Raw genomic sequence first — 16980 nt, 5'->3', positions numbered from 1 at the left:
TTCCTCTACTGTTTTTCAGGTCTTGGGTCTATTGGTATGGACACTTATCGCTGGAACAGAGTACTTCCGGGTCCCTGCGTTTGGCTGGGTCATGTTCGTAGCTGTATTTTACTGGGTCCTCACCGTCTTCTTCCTCATCATCTACATAACGATGACCTACACCAGGATTCCCCAGGTGCCCTGGACAACAGTGGTAAGGAAGCCAGGGGCAGTGTTCCTGCCCAGTGCCCACTAGGCAGGATGACCCAGGGTCCTCCTCTACCCAGTTCACGATTGCCTCTCTGCCCTCACAGAGTGCGCCAAGCCATGGAGAACCCAATACAGCACATAAGGCCAGCATCATCTGATGGCTTCTCAAGTGTTTTACTGAGAAGGAGGAAATGAGGCACATTGGAAGATCCAGGAATTCATTTCACTAGCAAACCAATTCTCATGAGACTGAATCAAGAGAAACAGGGTTCTCTTATGTAGATGCTTGTTCCCTTAGTTCCAGGGTCACCTGGAAGCAGGAGTGTCAGGACACCAGCCTCTGCAGAACTTCCTTCCTTCAACCCTCTCCCGAATATTTTGCACATCACATTCCTCTTTGTGTGTGAAGAGTTTGGATGAAAACTGGGAAAGCTACTGTAGAAAATAAGTCAGCATCTTCACACTCCAATCAAGGGTGATTAGAATTTTGTCCTGGCTCCAGAAACTATGCTGCATGCAGGTAAAAGAAAGCTAAAGACACAGGCTAAGGGGTAATAGATAAGAAAATGTGCAGATACAGTCCCTATGCCATGTACCATAGTGGGGTACATACAGGGTGACAGAGTATCCACCTCAGCTTGGGACAGCTGGGAACTCTTTAGAGAGGAATTGACATTTAACTTTATCCTGAAGATTGGACATGTGTCCTCAGTGGACTCACAGAGATAGAAGGTGAGGGTCCCTTTGCCTTGGAGCACGGGCAGTCTTATTGGGGAATTTGAAGTGGCTCTGTGATTTTTTTAAAAAAAATCCAAGTGGTGCCACACACATGCAAGTATGTATAAAACAGAGCTCTGAAGCAACTTCCAATGCGCCTAGTTTCACATTCAGATGGACTATTTTTTGTTTGTTTTCAACTGATATGTTAGAAAAATATTCATTTCTGAATAACTGACATCTGAACTAAATTTGAAACATTTCCCACTCGGGGGCTCTAGACCCAAGTTAAGTTGGCAGGCTTTCAAACCACACCATCACTACTCAGATGCACCTGGCTTTGTTCTTTCTGAAATAGATTGGCTGACTCTTGACTGTTTTCCCACATCCAAAAGTGAAGATTCTCCATTAGAGTTTTTGAGAGTGTGTCGCAGGTTCTGAAAGTAATTCCAAGTAAGCCACCCATGACTTTTTAGGGCAGCAGATGCTACTCCACTGGAATCAATGTTCTACTTTCCCTGGGTGGACACGGGAAGGACAGACTCATTTGGATGTTGCATATAAAGACAGCGAGCACCCTAAAGTAAAGTAACTTTGGGAACCCAGGGTGAAGTGATTGGAGAAATGATTGGATTGTAAGAGTTTTAACCCAATCAGTGAATTAATCCCAGATTGGATTAATTGAAGTGGTAGGGTGTGGCTGGAGGAGGAGGGAATTGGGACATGGCTATGGGGTATATATTTTCTATCTAGAGAGTGGAGTCTCTCCCTCTCTCCCCCTCTCTCCCTCTACCTCACCCTCTTCCTCATCCTCTTCCTCACCCTCTTCCTTATCCTCTTTCTCTGCTTCCTCATGATACCAGCTGCTTCCCTCTGCCATGCTCTTCTGCCATGTGCTGCCTCATCTGAAGCCCCAAGGAATGGAGCCAGCCTTCTATGAGCTGAGACCTCTGAAATCATGAGCCCTCAAATAAACCTTTCCTCTTCTACAGTTGTGCTGGCCGGGTCATTTATTCACAGCAGCAAAAGAGCTGACTGAAACAACCCTGCAGACACTCCCTAATTTTTAAGAGATTGATTTGCATTAACAGAATTTATCATCATAAGTTGTGCTCCCATTTTGTAGATAAGGAAAAGATTTGGGGCCTCATGACTACATAGATTCACATACACCGGGGGTCCATGTCTCTTGATTTTTACCCACAGACTTTTTTCTGACCTCCTGCTCCAGACACTCCTCTACCTGAGCAGTAGGTAAGAACCCCAACAAAAAGTCAAGGGAATGGTACCTTTAGTCACTTTGGAATCATTTCATCATTTATCTCCTCAAGCAAAGCAGTCAGGTAGTGGGCACTTATATGTGTGAGGGACCATACGGGTAAAACAAGTGAGAAAACTCAGCATGGTCCTGAATTCTTGCCACCCCACACACAGTTTCTTAGCATCTTAACTTGAGAACATGCTTCACTTCACAAAGAAATCGTCTGGAATTCTGCCCCCGGGATTGCTAATTTGTTTGTTTGTTTTCCTAAGAGAATCCAGGAATCTGGGATTTTCTGTGAACTCTCCCAGTTATAACATATTTAGAGCCAGTTTTTTAAAACTTCATTTTCTACTGATGGAAGCTACAGCTCAAACATGTCTGGCTTTTGGATGGTTTTTTTTTTTTTTTTTTTTTTTTTTTTTTGTGCTGTGCCAACTAAGAAATGCTTCCGCAACCTCTCAAAGCATCTATGATTGGGTAAACGGTGCTAACTGAAGATCCAGAGTGGGGACTAGAAAAAGTTTCCATCTGCTAACAACGGAAGACTCAGACTACACTTCTGTGTTACCTTCTGCCCAGCAGGATCTCTTACAGAGAAGTCTGAGGGCCATAGGTGCTGGCTTTCATTGTTGGGTCCCAGTATTGATGGGGAACACAGCCAGGGTCAGGCCAGGACTGGGCTGAAGCAGCCAATTGGCTCCTGGTGCTGGATGTGCCTCCTAGGATCTTGATGCTCAAACGTGGGTCCTGAACCGGCTACATCCCTGGATGCTTGTCAGAAATGCAAAATCCTCGGTCCCACTCAACCAATTGGCTCAGAAACTCTGGAAGGCCTGGGAATCTCTATTATGAAAATCATTACAAATAATTCTTAGGCACCTAAAAGTGTGAGAAACACTGGTCTAGAGATAATTATAGGTTCTAAAATCCCTGAATTGAAACCTTTAGACCAGATGTAAGTTAAGATTTTTTTTTTCAAAGTTTAGAATGGTAATAAGGTAAGTTGGTGCCTTTATTACAATGTGTTACATAGGTGCCTAAGTCTCGGATGGCACTCAAGTAAGACACGTTAATGTTTCTGCAAGAACACATGAATTTTCCTGCTACGAGGGATAATAAAGACCACATTGCTCCCATGTCAGTTCTAGCCGGTTCTTGCTACCAGATGATTTTCGGATTTGCTCTTGATTTTCAGAGTATTTAGGGAATCTAAGATTGCAGAGCAGGGATTGGCAGTCCTCAGGAACTTGGCTGGGAGCGTATTCCTGGGACACTGGAAAAACTAGAGTTTCATAATCGAGCACCCCAGCTGGTAAGGCACAAGCTTTGCACTGGAATCCTATCTTAATAATAGTCCATTCCCTTAATGTGTCTGCAGAGGTGCACAATCACCTGTATCTTCTTTTGATATGCAGCAAGAGCTGCAGCTGGTTTCCAGTAGTACCTCTAAGCTCCTGGACTACAGCCGTTCTAATATCATTTGCTCAGAGAGGCTTGGATGTGTTTTATGACAAATCTGATTTAAGATGAAAGTTCAAAGCAATAAAAATTTCCCTCCTCTTAGCACCATCACCAGGGCCTCCATAAGTGTACTTTCCAAGGACTCATCCTCTGTGGCTCATTCTTTTGGCCTCCCTGCAAGCCTGCTGAACTCCAAAGGGCCGGGGGTACTTGCATTATTTCACCAGGAAGAGCACCTGCCATTTCTTAAGTACCTGCTGTGTGCAGATGTTGTTCTGGATCCTTTAATTTTTGCTCCATTCAATTCTCACAATAACTCTGCAAAGGTGGAATGAATTATTTCCATTTTTCAAATGAAGAAGTTGAGGCATTCAGAGGATGATTGATAGCCCAGAGTGGAGACAAGTCTTCTAATACCAACCGCAGTTGTCCATCTTGGAATCTGCTTGGTTTCCATTATACACTGATACTCAAGTTCCTCTTGGAACTTGGAAGTGACCATTTCCATTGTACCATCTTGAGTAAGAAGTGCCAGCCTAGATGTATCTGGTTGATCTTTTCAGGATAGCATCTGTAAAGAGTCCCATTTGTTATTGCAAAGCTTCCAAAAGACCCTTCACCAAATGGTAATGCCAGTACTAAGCACGTGATTTATGATTGAGGGCTGAGAGACACATAATGGGCACCTTTCTGTTGGCCCTGTCTCTAAGGTCAGCTTACCTGAACCTGCAGAGGTAGGGTCCTGCTGTCACCTGGTAGGACCACGTTGTACCTGGGACTCCTTGAGACTTCCTGTCTCCCAATAACCAGTAGTGTTTCATCTGAAGGGCACAGTCAAGTTCTAAGTGACTGCCTCTATTTGGCCTCTAGTTGACACAGTCATTAAACAGGAATAAGAAAGAGAAAGTTTTATGAGTATATCACTTTATAGCTCACACAGTTCTATAGCAGCACTGTCTCCTTTGGATTGTGAGACTTGTATTTTTTCCCATTTTGGAAAGTAGGGTATAATCAGTTCAATTATCAGTTTGACCCCTATAATAGAGAGATCCAAGGTAGCACTGACTTAAAACATATTATTTCTCTCTCCCTTCATAGCCCAGATGTAAGTCACATAGTCTATGAGATCCGCAGCGCCGCAGATTTTTCCTATCTGTGACTCTGCCATCTTTAACACTTGGCTTCTGCCAGAGTCCAAGGTGGCAGTTCTGGCACCTGCCATCACATCTATTTTCTAGTTAGGAGAGAAGATTTAAAGGAGGCAAAGGGAGGGCACACTTCTCCTTAAACCACGAGGTGGAAATTGCATTCATTACTTCTGTTTGCATTCTATTAATCTAAACAGGGTCATGTGACTGCACCTCCTTCCAAGAAAGAGGAAAAGTAGAATCTTTATTCTGAGTGGTCACTAGACATGCTGTTACCGTGTGAGAAGAGAGAACAGGTGGCAGAAGGCACAGAGGAAAGAACTTAAAGAGGTGACTTGTCCAAAGCCACATAGGCAGTGAGGGATAGGTTGAGGGACAGAAGTTGATGTCCAAGTCTGTTCCTCCATCCATGTCCTGTATGATGTGGCCTTTCTTGTTGCACACCACATTCTGTCTTCATCATTTCCTGCTTTGTTGTGGATCTGAAATACAGCTTTTCTTCATATTGCTGAGAGTATGTCCTGCATGGAAACTCTGAACAGACCTGATTGAGTAGGTCTGGACTGGGGTCTGAGAATGAGCTTTTCTAAGAGATATCTAGGTAGCGCTGCTGCCACTGGTCTGTGGACCACAGCCTGAGTGGCATGGACCTCCTCCAGCAGCTGCTTGTGGACAGGATCGGGAACAGTCTAGTGTCAGTCTGTCCCCTCTCAGCCTTTGCCTGGACCATATCTCTTCCATCAGAACTGAACATCTCTTCCACTAATACTTGGTGATGGAGGCAAAAGATCCAGAAGCGTGAGTGAGAGATGAGTAAGACATCCTGCTGCCCTGAAAAGATGGACTCTGATGGAAAAGACAGAGGAGGTGCACAAGGCTAATAAGAATATTAAGCAAAGTGACATTCTGTGAATACTAAAGAGAGTGGCAAAGTTCCAGTGGAGCAAAAGGAAGGACCTATTCTTCCCAGCTGCTCGCTTGGACTTGAATGTTGGGAAATGCCAGATGGTGAACCAGGTAGCTCTGTCTTCCTTGAAACTCCTAAGGACCCAAACTTACTGAAAATCTTACACTCTTTGCTCTCTGAATAGATTTAGCACCAGGGGCAGGAGCTACTCATTATCCCTCAGTATCCATTTTCTTCTCTTGTCATAGAATTTCCAGCTAGGCCTACGGGCACCCTGCTACTTTATGTTTCCCAGCTACACTGGCACTAGTTGGGCATTAGGACTGAGCTTGGCTATTGGGATAAAAGAGTAGGCAGCTTGTGACACCTCTGGGCCATACCCCTAAGTCGGGGCACATTCTCCCATGTTCTTGTTAGCTGGGATGCCTCTGGGCCAATGTTAAGCTCCTCCTGGCCCACGTGCAAAACAGTTAAGACCTAAGAGATGGCTGACTGATGTGAAGGAAAGAGGCTGTGTTTCTGTCACCCTGAGGCTGCCAGACCAGCTCTGGCTACTTAAGCCTGTAATGTGAAAGAAGAATAAAATCTTTCTTAAGTCACTCATTTGGGGTTATGTTCCTAACAGTCAAATCCATGTGCTAACTACACATCATCAGGGCTTCTTCCCACTATCTTCAGACCTAAAATTTCTCTTAGTACTTAGGGAAGTACTAAGTACTAAGCACTAAGTTGTAAGTAGACTTCCTCTCAGTGCCTTTGTGACTAAAGGAGTTGAAGGCTAACTGGACATTACTGTGCATAGCAGTGTAAAAATAAACCAGTTTAAAGCCTAGTTCTGATCCCTTTGGATCAGGAAGTGTTTATTTGGTATGTATCATATGTATAATGCTGCCCTCAATTATGTGGAACTTTCTAAAAACAAACAAACAAAAAACAATCTGTTCAGTACTAATGGGGCCACTGCAGAGGGCTGTGAGTCCCCTGTTATTGGAGTTGGTGGCTTGGAGTTCCCATTCTCACCCAGGGCAGGGAAGTTGTGCAGGCCTGGCCTGTGTGGCTCAGAGTCACTTCTGACAAACTCTGCTCCGAAATTCAGTAATTGGTTCCAGCCTTGAAGAACCTCCGTGAACCTAAACCTGCCTTCTCTCTACTGTGAAGAGAGTAGGCATCATTAGCAGCTGGGTCTTTTAAGCTATAGGTACCAATAACACGGGCGGAGGATCAACAAATCTTTGCCAGCTGTTGGATGGCTCTTGTCTGTGTGTGCCTTTATTTGAGAAAAAAAAAAAAAAGTGTTTTCATATGGGACAGGGATCAAGTTTCAGAAGAGGCCACCTTCTGTAAAATACCATGTTGTCCTTGTACCTCTGCTGTTACCATGGACCAGGCATTTACAACGGAGAAGTTTTAACTTCTTCCAGCTTGAACAGCCCCTGATTCAGGGACCTGCTTCTTTTACAACAGTAAGACCTCTTGTTTCTGTGAGACTCAGTGACATTCTAAAACCCTCTGAGGTTTCTGTAGTCACCTGTTCTCTTTGTTGAACCTTTGAGACAATCTCAGGTACTGGTTTCTTTGCTCTTCTTTTTTCTTTCGTGTCTCCACGTATTTTTACTCCAGGTCCCCAATTCAGATACTCCCTAGGATATATTTACTTGGCGAGTACTAAATAAGACTGGGAAGCCAAAAAGTTAGGCTGTGCAAGATAATATTAATGGAGTCTTGTGAATAACTGGCAGGGTCCCTGGTGTATGGGAAAGAATGCTCTGTCTTCTACTCATCCTTCTCCTCATTTCCAAGGGAAGTAGAGGAGTTTCTCATTTCCCTAGAGTTCAGAAAACAGCACTGGGCCACACTTACTGGGGAACAGGGCCATTGCACATACTATTCGTGTATATGCTCAAGGAGTCTTTTTTCATCTTCTGTCTGACCACTTCATCCCTATTGGGGAACTGGCCATGCATGGGTGCCCCAAAATACACATTCAAAGATGGTTATTACAATAATGTTTATAATCCTGGAAAACAAGTAATATCAACATGCCCATCAATAAGGGAAAAGTTAAATTTTGAGGCACTAATACCATGACAAGAAACATAGTCTGTTTGGATTACCTGTGAAAATGTCTTTGGTACCTTTTAAATGCAGGTGGAGGAATCAGGTTATATAACTCCATGGCTCCATTGTATCAAAGTGTTTGCCTGCACCCTAAAGAAGGGATTGGAGTAGAAAGGGAGACACTGCCTTTTTTACTCCAGATTGTTCTGTCCAGGTTGGATTTTATCTGGCAACCAAGAGTATGTATTACCCTAAAATAAATAAATAACTAAATAAGCCTCTTAATGTTTCAAAAGTAATACGTGGCTAGTTCAATGAAAAATAAGTCTAATTCCTGCTGTAAACGTTGTACAACACGAAGACTGAAGTTTCCCATTCTTCAAAGGTAGCTACATTTAACTACTTCTGCATTTCAAAACAGTGGGAAGACGCTTCCCTCTTCCTCCCTGTATTTCTGTTGGTTTCTCCTGACCCCACCTCACCTGCACTGACGTTCAGACGGGACCAAGCTTTGCACATTTCAGAGTATGAAATCCTAGAGTTTAAATATAACTCAAAACCAATTACCTACCTGAATTTACATATCTCCGTTTTCTAAGAATAGGGAAAAAAAAAAAAAATAAGGTGAAGCCAAGGGCAAGATTAGTTCCCCAAAGGGCTGTGAGGATATCTACAATCTTCTTTTTACTCTGAAAAACTGACTGTGTGACCAGAGGAGCTCACTTAAATGCCTCTCCCTGCTTAGAGTCAGGGGTCAGAACATCAACCAGGCCTGTTTGGAGAAAGGTCTCTCCCAATTCAGCAGGGACATGTGCTGAGGGGCCACAGAGGGAGGCGGTTCTCACCATGTGGCCCCTGCCTCTGCCTGCCTTCCTCCACCAATGGGTCACCATGCTGAAGTTTGCATGAGACAGAACCAAAGTCAGTTGAGGGAGAGTAAGGGCTAATTTAGAAGCAGCATGGAGGTGCCTTGCAGGGTGGAGTGGCTCCTGGTCATGAGCTGGTATGAAACCCTCTCCTCTTACAGCTGCTTCTTACAGCCTCCTCCTCCTCCCCCAACTGTCCCCTTGGGCCCCTTACCAATTCTGCACTTCTGAGATTTGCGGTCCTGGCTAGTTCACCCTGAACCCTCTGCCCCTCTGCCTTTCCCCAGGGCCTGTGCTTTAATGGCAGTGCCTTCGTCTTATACCTCTCTGCCGCCATTGTGGATGCGTCTTCTGTGTCCCCAGAGAGGGGTAGTCACAACTTCAACAGCTGGGCGGCCTCATCGGTGAGTGAGCCCTCCCCTCTCCCCATGGCCCTCCTTCTCTTCCTTCCCCCAAGGATCAGGGAGGAGGACAAATTATCTATTGGGAGAAGTGCCACTTGTAATAGTAATGAGTGGGCAGTTGATTTGCTGGTTTGAAAACATCAAAAACTGGTGGGATGACCTGATGGCCTGCAGGGTCGTGAGGTTGAAACCCTCTGCTTAAATGAAAGTGAAATGGAGCAAGGTAAGTACCTAAGGGAGAAGAACCGTCTGGCGTGATCCACCGCTTACAGCGTTAAGTGGGGGAGGTTTGCAGAGAATGAGCTTGATAGTGGAAATGTTTGTGCATTCAGAATGCCCAGAAAAACATGCCCACAGAGCTTCCTTCCAGGGACAGGGTGTGGGAAATGAGGGGAAAAGATGAGAAACCTCCATTTTTTTGGTTTATGTGCTTGCATACTGTTTTAAAATCATAACCGTGTATTATTATTCTAATTAAAAAAAACTAATTTGAAGAAGGGCTCTGAGATTGGCCTTAAAATATCCTATTCCCAAAAGAAGTCTATTTGGAGCAAAGCAGTTGGGGGTTAAACAGAGTGGTGACATTAAAATTGATGGTATGACTGGGTGTGGTGGTGCACACCTGTAACTCCAGTGGCTCAGAAGGCTGAGGAGGAGGATCATGAATTCAAAGCCAGCCTCAGCAACTTAGCAAGGCCTTAAGCAGCTCAGTGAGATCCTGTCTCAAAATAAAATATGAAAAAGGACTAGTGATATGGCTCAGTGGTTAAGCACCCCTGGTTTCTATCCCTAGTACCCCCCTCCCACAATTGATGGCATGTAGGGATTCATTATATTCTTTACTTTTGTTTAGATTTGAAAATCACTATTAAAAAGGTAGAGAGCATAAATGCACATGATGTTAAAAAATCCCCAGCTTTAGTAAGACTGGACTCCAGTTAACAGACAGCACGGATGGGCTGGAACTGGGTGCAGCTACCGCCTTAAGAAGGGCCTGCGGGGGCTGGGGATATAGCTCAGTTGGTAGAGTGCTTGCCTTGCAAGCACAAGGCCCTGGGTTCAATCCCCAGCATCGCAAATAAAAAAATAAATAAATAAAAAGAAGGGCCTGCGGGGCTGTGGCTGTGGCTCAGTGGTAGAGTGCTTGCTTAGCATATGTGAGGCACTGGGATTGATTCTCAGCACCACATATCAACAAATAAAATAAAGTCCATGACAACTAAATATTTATATATACATATGTACATAAATATATACATATGTATATATGGGCCTGCATTTTCCTGCTCCCCATCTCGTTTCATTGCTTATGCTGGCCCCCTTGTCATTTCCTGTAGCAATCCGAGGTTGAGTCCTGGTGGAAAATTGCCTGTACTGAATTAGAAGTGATAGACTTTTCATAGATGCACCACCATATCCACTCCTAAGTGAACTCCCTGAGGTTATTTGAGCAGAACTATAGACTTTCCAGATATGTTCCAAAAGCTTAAAACAGCCTGGCTAGAAATTGCTTGAGAAGAAGGTAATTGAACCAATAAAGTAATTTTAGATGAGAAGCCTGGAGTCAGGGGAATGTTGTGAGTACATGATTCATTCAGTGGAGGTGAAGTGATAACTTCTGCTAATTAGTATGTGTCCTAAACCCCCTTTCTATTATGCTTTGTTTTCTCCAGTTCTTTGCCTTCTTGGTCACCATCTGCTACGCTGGAAACACATATTTCAGTTTTACAGCATGGAGATCCAGGACCATGCAGTGATTTACCATTTTGATAATTAAAAGGGGGGGGGGGAATCAAACAGGAAGAATCTCACTGTAAAAACAACTGTAGGTATAATGTATATTTCCAGAGAATTGTATTTAACTAATGTTTTTATATACTTAGTTAAATTTTCTGGTAGTGGTTTGTTACAGTTAAACTGGATACTTACTTGCAAAGTGCTGTGGCTTATAATGAACTCTTAAGTATCTTGTTGATGTCTTCATAGACCTTATTTTCTTAGACAATGTATAAATTGATATATTGCTAATATTAAGAATGTGTCAAGTTTGTAAACTAACTTTTAAAATGCCAGATTCTTTTGTGATTAAATGTTGCAAAACTCCAGCTAATTTGTTTGCTTGAAGGAAAACAGACTTCTGGGGGTGGAAGCCAGAGGCTTCTGGGGGTGGAAGCCAGAGGCTGAAAAGTGTTCATCCTCCTGGGGCATCCCAGATACAATCATCATGAGATACTTGTCCATAGTCACTGGGCCTTGATGGCAGGAGAGACTCATCTCCTCAGACCTGAGTATCACAGTGATCATGATTCTAATACCCTAACAGGTTGGCCCCAGAATCATCTATCAATACCTGACCTTGACACTTGATAATGAATTCATACTACATGGTGCTGCTCATCACAAGAATTAATAATCTCCTTCTCTCTCTCCCTCTCTTTCTCTCTCCCCCTCATTCTTTCCTAATGCATATTAAAATAAGTATATGACCATTAAAAGAATACATAGGATAAATGTTTTGCATATACCTTAAAACTATCTTGCCATCCAGAGTGTCACATGTAAAAACTTCTGGGCCGAAAAGTCTCAATAATGTGACAGATATATTGTCACTTTGTTAGTAGGTGTTAACAGATGATAGGAAGAACTCTGATCAGAGTTGTCCTTAGAAGTGTTTTGGCAGGATGGTACTTGCTGGTACAGCAGGTTTCTTGGGTGATTTTTTTCAATATGAGTTTTTGAAAACCAAAAAAAAAAAAAAAACCACAGAAACACTAGCAGAGTTGATGACATGAACAGAGCTGACGCCATGCACTCTTGTCAATATGACTCCCCATGGTCTCTTCTCGGTATCTGACTTGCTTAGCAGCACTGTTTCTTCCTCTTGGGTCTTGTTGGTGTGGGTCCTCTTGTTCAACTGCTTCTAATTGCTTCTCAGAGCCCTGTCTACCCCTAATTAAGAGAGTGAAGACTTCTTCAGTATCTAATAATATCCACCCCAGTCCTTTAAAAGTTCCAGTGAAGAATGTTCTTGGGTTGTAGATCAGGCCCAAAGAGGCAATGGGGAAGAGATTCCAAAAGTGAGATGTGGAGGGAGGGTAGGGATGTGTGGAGGCGGGGGGTTGGATGAACAGGGAACACACAGGGCCATAGAGCCAGCAACGAGCAAACTATTGGAAGGTCAAGCTTTCTCAGCACAGACCTGCAAAAGATTGGGGCCATGAATCTTTCAAAGCTGATTTCATACCATCACAAGGACAGCCTGCCACTTAAGATTTCACAAGGACAGCCTGCCACTTAAGATTTTAAAGGGGAAAAAAAAAAAAAAAAAAAAAAAAAAAAAAAAAAACTGAACTTCTCTGTCCATCTCTCTCTCTCAGGCTCACAGAAACATATACACCTTTCACATACCTGGTGGGGACTCTTTTAGGCACATGGTATTGCAATCAAGGCTCCATATGAGGCAGAAAAACAGTAATCTACAGAGAGGTTTGTTCCTGGAAATAGTAAAAAAAAAAAAAAAAAGAAGAAGAAGAAGAAACCGCCTGCTTTTTTGTGCTATGGGAGTGTATATTATTTCTATACCTGTGGCCACATTTACAGGAGGTTACTTCTGGAGTGAAAAGGTACCATAAACTATACTTTGAAAGGTTCTCCAAAAAGATTGCCATTTTAGATCTCTCTTGAACTGGTAGCCCCAAGAAGATCTATTTGAAAGAGCAATGATCAGCTGCTGTCTGTGCAGGGTTACTTACTGCCTTGTTTTTTGTTGTGGTTTTTCAGGAGCAGGACTCAGTGTTACCCTGAGAGTTCACCAAAGCAACAACAACAAAAGGTGTTTATTTTTAACGGAAAGGAAGATCTTATTTCCTCTTGAGGATGCTGAGAGATCTTGTTCATGAATAATTTTGAGAATACAAAATAATTATCTCTCACTAGATGAAACTGTAAAGTTTGAACTGGGTTAGGTTTTTTTTTTTTTTTGTTTTTGTTTTTTTGGTAGTTGTAGATGAACAGCATGCCTTTATTGTATTCGTTTATTTTTATGTGGCGCTAAGGATCGAAACTAGTGCCTCACACGTGCTAGGCAAGTTGCTCTGCCACTGAGCTACAGCCCCAGCCCCTATTTTTTTCTTTTAAGAAGTAAAAAAGGCCAGGCATGGTGGAGCACACCTGTGATTCCAGGTACTGGGGATGGTGGATAAGGTAGGAAGATCTCAAGTTCAAGGCCAGCCTAAGCATCTTAGTAAGACCCTATCTCAAGGGAAGAAGGAGAAGCAAAAGAGGAAGGAGGAGAAGGAAGAAACAAGTAAACAAGTAAACAAACAAACAAAAGCCTTGTACATACAGCTAACATTAAGAATAGGTTTCTAGCCAGGCACAGTGACTCACTCCTGTAATCCGTTGGGATTACAGGAATAATCCTGGGAGACTGAGGCAGCGCGATCATGAGTTCAAAACCAACCTCAGCAATTTAGCGAGGTCCTAAGGAACTCAGTAAGACCCTGTCTCTCAATAAAAATATTGTTTAAAGGTTTGAGGGTGTGGCTCAGTGTTTAAGCCCCCCCTGGGTTTAATACCTGGTACAAAAAAAGAAAGAAAGGAAAGAAAGAAGGAAGGAGGGAGGGAAGGAAGGAAGGAAGGAAGGAAGGAAGGAAGGAAGGAAGGAAGGAAGGAAGGAAGGAAGGAAGGAGAAAAGAACAGGTTTCTGGGAGGTTGAAAAATATTTTTACAGGGAGAGCACACAGTGTACTTAAATTCATCTCCACCATCATCTGCGCTCAACATCTGCCTTCACCTCTCAGCCCTTCCTGTCCTTTTTGATGGAGCTGGGTGAGTTTTTAATTTGATGTATTTACCCACTCAGGGCAAATCAATAAAATGCTTTAGGCATTTAATCTCTCTCTATTGCTATTTCCAACTCATACACCCCAAAGATAAATATTTAGCCAATATTTGGAAACTACAAGAAAATCTAGAGACAAGAATGTTCAATACCAATAATTTATTTTTGGATTTTTAAATTGCTCCCTTCACAGGCAAATCCCTTCAGGGTATTAGCACACAAAAGATTTTAAATACATAACATATCTCTGTGTAGAGCACGGACATTTAGAAATGCCAAATGAAGATGCAACCCTGGGTGGAAAATAAATTTGAAGTTCATATTTTTGTTCCCTAGACAATTATCATTTTAATTGAAAAGATGTGTTTTAAAAGGAAAATGGGTTTTATGGAAATATAATTGAAAAGATGGATTTTCAAAGAAAATAATCTGGGCATATAATGCTAAAATGTAAACATGCACATACACACACACATACACATACATGTACTCAGAATGATGGAACCTACTTGGCCTTATATAAAGTCCTTCTGATGACATTCTGTTGCCAAATGTGAATTGTAAGTTGTCATCTAGAAAAAGAAGGTAAGATAACTGTCCCAGTGTTGATGATTTAGGATCATAGAGATTATAATGAATATTGTTACAAATCGAAGATTGCATAAAATTAGGTACTTGGTACAGATGAAAGAAGACAGTTTAGGAGAACGCGGTAGCCTCACATGGGATGATATGCGCTGGCCTCACATGGGATGATGACTTCAGAGACTTGAGGAAGCTTATTTTGGGCAGATACATTTTGAGAAAACTTTCCCATCAGTGGCAAACTTTTTTTGCTAAAATATTCAGAATATCTAAAATAATCCAGGACATAAAAGGTCTCGTAGCTCCCTCCTCCCCTGATATCTTTTCTCCCTCCTCTTACTGTCTGCTGACCCCAGTCTTCATGATGTCTGTGCCTCTTGCAGCCCAGGTCCCTGGGGGAGGCTGACTCCACTCTGACTCTAGGCATGTAGCGGGTGGCTCTGTCTAACTTAATAAGCAAATCCCACCCCCTGGCCACAAAGTTTGGTTCACAGATGATCATATAACCCGGGGCTTGCTTAGGAGTTCTGGGAGCATGCTTACTCTGTGGTGAGATACCTAATGTATATTAGAAGCTTCTCTGTATATGCCAGGCACTGTGCCAAGGGTTTCTATCTTATGTCTCATTTACTCTCAGAACAATCCTATGAAGTAGGCACTGGATGATCCACATCTTACAGATGAGGAAACTGAGGTATAAAGAGATTAAGAAATTTGATAAAAGTCATTCACCTAGCAAATGTGGAGAGCAAGTACATTCATTGCAGGCGTTAATGTGAGGATCATATTAAATAATGTATTTAAAGCACTTGGTATACAGTAGGTGCTCAATAAAGGTTTATTATCCTATATTTTAATTGTTATTTTTATTGACAATTTATTGTATGTATTTGGTGAGTACAGTGTGATGCTTTGATATATGTGTACATGGTGGAATGATTTAAGTACTACTTACTTTTCTAATCCAACTCCTTGAAGCAATAGTCCTCCCCTTGGAAGGCAACTAGGGAAATTTGTATCTTGGGAGTTGTTTGCAAATATTTTGAACCAGGAGGGGGAGCCAGTCATAGAGAAGAAGAGCAAAGAGGTAGAAAGAAACCATCAGTGATAACATCATAAAGCCACTGAATCAGTTCAGCCCTGAAAGCTTTCAAACTCTGACTTTGCAATTATATGAACAATTCTACTTGAATTAATTTCCATTTCTTGCAACAGCATGCACCCTAAGCAGGACATCCTAGAGACATACTAAGACACCAAAGAGGCCTGGCAGTAATGATGGGATAAGTCAACTTTAGATAAAGGAAATTTCGAAGCTGGTGCAGTAGTGCATGCCTGTAATCCCAGCAACTCTGAAGGCTGAGGCAGCGGGATCACAAGTTCGAGGCACACCCCAGCAACTTAGCAAGGCCCTAAGCAATTTAGCAAGACCCTGTCTCAAAATAAAAACTAAAAAGGACTAGGGATGTGGCTCAGTGGTAAAGCACCTCTCAGTTCAATCCCCAGTACCATAAAAAATAAGAATGAAAAGAAAAAGAGGCAGAAGGAGGAGGAGGGGGAGGAAATTTTGAGAAGCTATTTGAGAGAATTCCTCAAGCCTTCCTGAGGGAGTTAAGAGGGCAAGAGCATGGACATTCTGGGAAGAGAAACAGGGAGGACAGGTGCTCTCATGACCTGTCTTTGATCATTGCAATAGAAAAGCTGAGTGTGAAGGAGCGTCATTTACAATCTGAACTCCATACATTTTAACTGTTGTTGAGAACTCCACCTGTTGTGTCTCAAAGACCAATAGTCTCTTTGAGAAGTGGTTTATGTCTCTGTAAGTAAGTTGGCCAACAAACGCCAAAGAACACTGATTCTACAAGAATGAGGACTGGCATATACGAAAAAGAATTTAGGGATCAAAGGTGGTCCTTTGTTTTTTTAATTAAAAACTGCAATAAGCTACTACTTCACACCTTCGAGAATGACTGAAATCTTGACAATACCAAGTGTTGATGTGTTGGGGGCTGTGCCATGTTGGCGGCGCCGGGATGGCGCTTGATCACATCGACAGCAAGGAGGTTAATTGACATAAGCACACTCAGGTGATTTTCTCGTCCATGCACACAATGTATGCGCATGAGTTCTCGAGCTCTAATTGCCTGCTCCGAGCATCTCGCCTAATCTTTGCGTAAGAGGCGTGGCCCTGCTCTCCGCTCCTGGAGGTGATATAAGTGTAGGCGGAGCAAGACACACACAGCAGCCATTAGAAGCAGCCAGAGGGAAAAACACGCTACAGCAGCCATTTGCAGAAAAGCAGCTAGACGCGCGGCAGTAGCTACTAGGGACATAGGCAACAGCAGCCATTAGCGGAAAAGCCAGAAGAAAGAACACAGCAGCAAGTAGGGGCAGCGGCGGAAGGCAGATCGCAGAACGGAGAACTGAGACGCATCACTCGGGCACCCTAGGTGGACGTACCCTTAGTTCACAGGATGCAGGACTTTAAGGTGTAGCAAGTTTCTCTTTTAAGCAAAGTCTCTTTCTGATAAGCAAAGT

General features: G+C 42.9%; 1 protein-coding gene across 1 annotated transcript in view; it reads left to right on the top strand.

Moving 5' to 3' along the window:
- CMTM8 (CKLF like MARVEL transmembrane domain containing 8) overlaps positions 1-10799 on the top strand; it is a 100637-nt gene extending 89838 nt beyond the window's left edge. Inside the window, exons 2-4 of the mRNA XM_079114012.1 lie at positions 20-193; positions 8898-9014; positions 10688-10799. Of these exons, the coding sequence (XP_078970138.1) occupies positions 20-193; positions 8898-9014; positions 10688-10771 (375 nt within the window). The 3' untranslated portion in view covers positions 10772-10799. The remainder of the gene's footprint in view (positions 1-19; positions 194-8897; positions 9015-10687) is intronic.
- Positions 10800-16980: the final 6181 nt, after the last annotated feature.

The sequence above is a fragment of the Sciurus vulgaris genome (genome assembly GCF_902686455.1).
Source record: "Sciurus vulgaris genome assembly, chromosome: 16".
NCBI classification, from domain to species: domain Eukaryota; kingdom Metazoa; phylum Chordata; class Mammalia; order Rodentia; family Sciuridae; genus Sciurus; species Sciurus vulgaris.
The sequence above is the reverse complement of the archived record's forward strand: the minus strand, read 5'-3'. Positions and strand labels throughout refer to the sequence as shown.